Source organism: Paralichthys olivaceus, chromosome 12 (genome assembly GCF_024713975.1).
Source record: "Paralichthys olivaceus isolate ysfri-2021 chromosome 12, ASM2471397v2, whole genome shotgun sequence".
In the NCBI taxonomy this organism is placed as follows: domain Eukaryota; kingdom Metazoa; phylum Chordata; class Actinopteri; order Pleuronectiformes; family Paralichthyidae; genus Paralichthys; species Paralichthys olivaceus.
The window spans coordinates 881452-888675 of NC_091104.1; the positions used below are offsets into that span (position 1 = coordinate 881452).

Genomic DNA, 7224 nt, shown 5'->3' on the forward strand with positions numbered 1-7224 from the left:
TTCTCCAGCATCTCCACGTAAGAAAGCAAAAGTCATCTCAAACTGGTGAACCCAGTCTTGGGTCCCTGTGGTCCACACCGCCACTCCATTTCCAGGGTGAGCAGCTCCTTGTCCACAAGACAAATTCACACCAGGTAACAACTCTGTTCATAGGTGACTCCATCTCCAATTCTGCATAATTTGCTGCGTCCTTGGTGCCACTGTCTGCGATATTGAGGCTAAAGCCCTTGAGATCCTGGCCAATGAACCAGTCTGAGCAGTCTGAGATTTTGAAGTGACTTTCTGCATCCAGTTACATATCTGGACCCATCCCCTCCTGTGGCAGCGGTGTTGGGCACTTCAGCCCGCTCCTGTCTCATCAAACCTGGCCCTCATCAGCCTGTGCTAATCACAGTGTCTCCTTCATTGACAACTTCAACATCTTCTGGGAACAGAGGCAGTTATTCAGAGACAATGGTATTAATCCAAACTGGTTGGGGACAAAACTATTGTAAGCAAATATTTCCTCGGTCATCCACCCCGTGCCCCACTAACAGGTAGCCAAAACCACAACACGCCCACATTGTCCACTCCCACTTACCATTCCCATCACTATTGGTGTCCCTCGGATCCTAGCACCAGCCTGACTGTTTCCTTCGTTCAATTGCTCATGAGGAGCCAGGACCCAACATTTCAAATTACAGTCGTTTTTTCTGCTCACACCATTTCTGTTATTTTTAAATCCCCCTAGGCACAGAAGTCGACCTCAGTGTGTCTCTGCAGAAAATCTGACTATTACTATTAATTCCTCTGAGTGTATTCGTTTTTTGCAACAAGTCTCCACACAGCAAACCTCAAAATGATGATTGGTTGGCTAACCACTCACCAAAGGTGCCGCTTATTCCGGCTCTTTATGGCACTTGTAGGCATGGCAGTCCATCTGACCTAATCACTATCAAGACAAAACTGGTCAGTGGTTCTAGTAATAACTGTCTTAATGGTTTCCTATTAAAGTCCTTTGTTGTTTTGGTCTTGTTGATATCAGATACTGATGTCCCTCTCCTTGACGCATGTCCCCGCGGATATGCATTGTGGAACCGCCCTAGGTTATCTGGAAAGGGAGGGGGACTTGCTGTCATTTATAAAGTTGCCCTTAGATGTATACCTTTTCATGTTGGTAATTTTATGACATTTTAAGTACTCTCATTCACTATTTCCCACACCTCTTTCTTTTTCGCCTTACTATATATCGCCCTCCCAAATCTGGGACTGTGACTGAATTTGCTCATCTACTTTCCATCTCTACTACTAGTTATGATAAAGTTGTACTTCAAGGGGACTTAAATATTCACATTGACAACTACAATGATAAATTTGCCTCTGACTGTCTTGATATTATTCATACTTTTGATTTGAATTATCACTCATGGCTTATTCGTGTGTTGATGTGCTAAGAGGAAATGGAAAATGTTGAAATGGCAGTGCCAATTTATTATGTTTGAAAGAGTGCTAAAAATGTTACACTGTTAAAGATGAAAGGTCTAAATATTTGTCAAGCCTTATCACCACAAATCCTCACAACCCCAAGTTATTTAGGACAATTAAATCAGGGGTTTCCAGCATCAGAGCCCAAATTGTGAAGAAGTTTGTATGTTTTTATCCGCTGACATTTTAACAATATTTAAGTATTTTTCTTCTGGTGTAGTTCCTACATTACAGACCTAATTACAGACCTATATCAAAATTACTATTTCTTGGCAAAGTCTTGGAGAAAATCATTTATTCACAGCTCACTTCATTTATGAGTGTGTCAGTCACTTTGAAATATTTCAATCTGGCTTTCACATGCATCACAGACTTTGCAGACTGCACCCCATCCTCTGTCGTTTTCTTCGAGTACTTTTCAGAGTAATCCATGTAGAGCTCCAAACACCTGTGGGCCTTCAGCTGCTCGATCAGCATGGGGTAGCCGATCTCCACAATGCTGACTGTATCTTCATCATCATCCTCATCAGAAGCTGCTTTTCTGAGAGCCTGTGGAACTGGAGGCACAGGTTTAGCTTCAGACTCATTAAGAGGCCTGAGAGTTGAAGGTGGAGAGGTCGAGGAGTTCTCTACTGCGCTGCTGTTGCTCTCTGTTTTGTAGCTGCCAATGCCGGTATGTGCTTACGAAGGGTTATGATTCCACTGCAAGACATTCAGGTAGACAAAGGAGTCCAAGACCAGTTCGGAAAAGGGTCACACCAAAACAAATCTCGTGACAAGAGTTAGAGTTGAAGTGACCTTGGGGAAATCAGTTCAGCTCCCATGCCAGTGTACAGGAGAAAACATTGGTGAAGGGAAGCTTAGAGCCCACTGGGATGATGGTCATGGCAGAATTTTAGATCTGTCAAGCACATTATCATTAGGAAAGTATGTGTTAATTAACGACAAGAGAAGACTGAAGGTTGAAGGAGATTGTAGCATTTATGTATATAAGCCCCAGCAGGAAGATCAAGGTGATTATAAATGTTCTTTTTATGATCCACAGTTTGTGAGTTAAGGGTCAGAGTTGGGACTCAGGGTTTTCTATAGTGACTCTAGTGGTCATAGATGAAAATAAGAGTTTAGAACTCCAAATTGTTGGGGAAACAACTAAGAGTGTCAATACATCAACTGGGGCTACCGCTAGAGCTATGACTTTAAAGGGGATGAATACTAAAACAGTGACAACATCTTTGACGTCTACAAAATTTGTAAATATGATGCAGACACTTGTTGTGACATCTTTGAAATTTAAGGGGGAAGTAGATGAAGCACAGAAGCGAATGTTAAAGATAGAGCCTAGTATGAACAGTGATGAGATTTTTCAGATGGTGGAAGAGAATGATTCATCAGTGGCAGCTCTGAAAACTATTTCAGATGTGAAAAATACGTTTTTTGATTCTGACCAGACACCAGGAGATATGACTGATCAATCCCATACATTACAGAAGAGAGAGACTAAGTGGAAGGCATTTGGATTTGATTCTTCGGTGTTATAAATTGCAGACCCATGGGCAGGAAGGAACTTATTGTTCCAGCAGTTAACTCATTCCGTAAGATCGGTTAGGAAATTCAACTGTCCATGTGTCATAAAAGTTCCATCACCAGGTACATGGCCTTCAATTTTGGAGACGGTGCCAGAACCACTAACCAGTGTGTGTCAATCTTATGCACTATCATGGCTGTTGTATCAGCAGCAATCAGCAAATGATAAAGTGATGGCTTTGTCAGTGCATCTGTTTAGACCTAGACTTAATTGTTTTTGGTTGGGAGAATTACCATATATGAATTGATTTGATCGGCAGGAAAATATGATAACGGCGGTCCCTGATGCAATGGATGTGGCTAACAGCTGTTTTTGTTCAAATGATACTTATAATGGGCCTGGGATGTTTATGGGAATATCAGATTGTGATGAGTATATGATGGACTTGGGTAAGCGTGAACATGAGGCTATTGATAACTTGTATGACTTTTCGTGTACCACATTGTAAACAGAGTAGAACTTGGATGGTACAGAACCAAATTTTGCCTGGAAATGTGACTATAGAGAATTTACAGAATTTAATAAAGATATTTGGTGGGTTTGTGATGATAAGGCATACATATTTTTACCGTATGGATGGACAGAATTCTGTTACATGGCGCGTTGAAACTCCCTTATGAGGTGTTTACTGTCCAGAAGGGAAAGGTACCTGATGAAATCCAATCTGATGTTATTTCTGGAAGTAGGAAGAAAAGGGACTTGAAACATGACATGGCTCTTGACTACATTTTGGCCAAACAAGGTGGCCTACTGTATGTGTGGCTTTGAACTTAACTGGGGATGCTTGTTATACTTTGATTCCTGATAATTCTGATAATATGTGTCATAGATGCTTTAAGGCGTATAAGGGATGCATTTGGTCCATCGGAAGCTGGGTGGTCTGCAAATAGTTGGTTGCAGGAGAAATTAGGACCTGTAGGAACACTGTTGATTCAGGTTTTGGCAGCGCTTCATATATCATTGAGTGTGATGTTTTGTTTCTGTACGCTGCTGTTGACCTTTGCGAAGGTTATGATATTGAGATGGGTAGGAGTTGTGATGCCTGGAGATAATACTCAGATGCCATTATTATATGGGACTGATACGGACATTGATGAGGAAGTGGTGATAGAAGGCGAACTGGTGGAGACATATCCATTTTGAATATTTATTCCCATTATAGTCTTGACGTTTATTTCTGTTATTGTTTTGTTATTTAGTTAGTTTCTTAGTATAGTGGGTATGATTTAAGGGGGGAAATAGAAAATGTGACTCATAATTAGTCATAGGGTATCTGCATAGATGTTTCAATTGACATCTGTTATTTCTGCAAAAGATACTGTTTGGTGTTTTCTTTTCTTCCCTTCTAGAACAGTATTGGGGGAAGACCACTGTGAGGGTGATTATTTGTTCAGGGACCTCGATGTGCTGAAGGGATTCAGACACTCAAACAGGGACAATAAGAATTTACCGAAGGACTCTGAACAAGGACACTGTGATAACATGTCCAGAGTCAACATACCATCGACACTACTCTGAGAGTCGACGCTGTGGAGGAGCTGCAGTGTGATACATTCTTATGTCTTTTCTTATATATTTGCATATTATAGGATTTTGTTTATAATATTGTAATCTGTGATAGTGTTAATGATAATCTTAGTAAGACATAATAGCTTGACTTAGTTTTTGTGTTTCTTTTATTGTATGAGTGATTTTATTTTATTTTATGTAATCATGCTCGTATGGAACATATAGATTTAACCATGTTCTATACTCTCCAAATCACAACAATCACAAACACTACTCTTCAATCAGCCTAAATAACATGTGTGTAGCTGATAAGATGAAGACTTCTTGAGATGTGCAAGTCAGAGATTAGCAGAAGTTACAGCATTTGGCGAGAAAAATGCGGAACCTCCTGCTCATCGTCTCCTTGCTCTCCTCCTTCTCTATCTTCTTCCTTTCTATCTTCTCCTTATCTCTCTTCTTCCTTTCTATCTTCTCCTCCTTATCTCTCTTCTTCCTTTCTTTCTTCTCCTCCTCATCTCTCTTCTTCCTTTCTTTCTTCTTCTCCTTCTCTATCTTCTCCTGTTCTTTCTTCTCCTCCTCATCTCTCTTCTTCTTTTTTTTCTCCTCCTCCTCATCTCTCTTCTTCCTTTCTTTCGTCTCCTCCTTCTCTATCTTCTCTCGTTCTTTCTTCTCCTCCTCATCTCTCTTCTTCTTTCTTTTCTTCTCCTCCTCATCTCTCTTCTTCCTTTCTTTCTTCTCCTCCTCATCTCTCTTCTTCCTTTCTTTCTTCTCCTCTTTCTCCTTCTTGGCCCAGCCCTTGTAGCTGTCGGTCTTCAAGGCCTGTTCCTGAAAAGACAGAGACAGCATAAGTTTCACACTATTCTTTTTCAAAGTCTGAATCTGAAACAAATCAACAATCCAATATTATTCAAATCAGAATGAGCTGATCTGTAACGTACCTCCAGACCCTTCAGCTGGGCATTTTCAGCCTCCAGCTCCTTCAGACAGGCATTTTCTACCTCCAGCCTCCTTAGCAAGGCATTTCTAACCTCCAGCTCCTCCAGCCGAGCGTTTTCAGCCTCTAGCTCCTTCAGATGGGTGTTTTCTACCTTGAGCTCCTCAAGATGCATGTTTTCCGCCTTCAACCAGGTGTTTTCTGTCTCCATCCCCACCAGCCTGTAGTTGTCAGCCTTCAGCTCCTCCAGACGGTTGTTTTCAGCCTTCAGTTGGGCGTTTTCTACCTCCAGCTCCTGCAGTTGGGCGTTTTCTACCTTCAGCTGGGCATTTTCAGCCTCTGATTCCTCCAGGCGGGCGTTTTCAGCCTTCAGCCGTGTGTTTTCAGCCTTCAACCTGTTGCTTTCTATCTCCATCCCCATCAGCCTGTACTTTCCAGCCCCTGATTCCTCCAGACGGTCTTTTTCAGCCTTCAGCTGGGCGTTTTCTACCTTCAGCTGGGCATTGTCAGCCTCTGATTCCTCCATACAGGTGTTTTTTATCTCCACCCCCTTCAGCTGGGCATTTTCAGCCTTCAGCCGTGTGTTTACAGCCTTTAACCAGGTGCTTTATATCTCCATCCCCAGCAGCCTGTAGTTGTCAGCCTTCAGCTCCTCCAGGCAGTTGTTTTCAGTCTTCAGCTGGGCGTTTTCTACCTCCAGCCTCCTTAGCAAGGCGTTTTTAACCTCCAACTCCTCCCGCCGAGCGTTTTCACCCTCTAGCTCCTTCAGACGGGCGTTTTCACCCTCTAGCTCCTTCAGACGGGCGTTTTCAGCCTCCAGCTCCTTCAGACGGGCGTTTTCAGCTGCCAGCTCCTGATTCTCCCTCTTCGAGTCCTGGAGGGCTTGACGGAGGTCCTGCAGCATTTTACTTTTGCTGCAACTGTGTCGCTGGGTTGAATCTTTGGGTTGCACTTGTCCAAGTGACTGAAGGACACAACATACAAAGAACAAATTAAAGCACACTCCCAAATAGGTGTTTCTTCTGATTCACAATAGCAAAGTGAACAGGAGCAGCATGTCAGGCAAACTACTGTTACATACGGACACAAAATGTTACTCATTCTGAATGTCAGACAACTATTGTGATGGGTTTGGTGAAAATTCATCCCCTTGTTAAGATAAAGAAATGAAAGAAAATCTAAGGTGGTTTGAACAAATATAACACTTAAGTAAAGTTTGCCTCAAACTCTCCTCCTTAGAAAAGTCTTACCTCATATTTTGAGCTGTTGATCCTCTCCATGTTGATTAAAAGGTACTGCAGTGTATAAACAAGGTTTCTGTAGAGTATTTTCTTCTGTAGCTGTGTACAGACGTTGTTGTAGAGTATTATCTTGTGACGGTCAAAAGTTGCCAGAGAGACGTATCTCGTGTGTGTGGTTTCACTGACAAAAGTTTTGTTTGTCTTAAAGAGGTGAGCTATTTGGCTATGATCTGCTTTATTCTAAAACACATACTCATCATCCGTTGATCTATTTCAGAGTCACACACATCAATGTCAAAGGCGTAGTTCCAGGTCTCTCTCTCTCTCTCACTCTCTCTCTCTCTCTCTCTCTCTCTCTCTCTCTCTGTCAGATGATGCCACCGGCTGGTCATTGGGAAAATCCAATAATGACATTTCTTTCAAAAAAATCATTCTGTGAATCCATTCTTTTCAATTAAATTCAGCGTTTGTACAATTACAACTCCAACAGA

General features: G+C 42.0%; 1 protein-coding gene across 1 annotated transcript; it reads right to left on the reverse strand.

Annotated features, from left to right (window-relative positions):
- Positions 1–1742: 1742 nt before the first annotated feature.
- On the reverse strand, positions 1743–6944 carry LOC138412421 (uncharacterized). The gene is made up of 3 exons (XM_069536269.1): positions 6743–6944; positions 5497–6456; positions 1743–5383 (listed from the first exon to the last, which is right to left on the reverse strand). Exons 2-3 carry the CDS (start codon positions 6016–6018, stop codon positions 4904–4906), a joined length of 1002 nt encoding a protein of 333 aa, XP_069392370.1. The 5' UTR covers positions 6019–6456; positions 6743–6944; the 3' UTR covers positions 1743–4903.
- Positions 6945–7224: the final 280 nt, after the last annotated feature.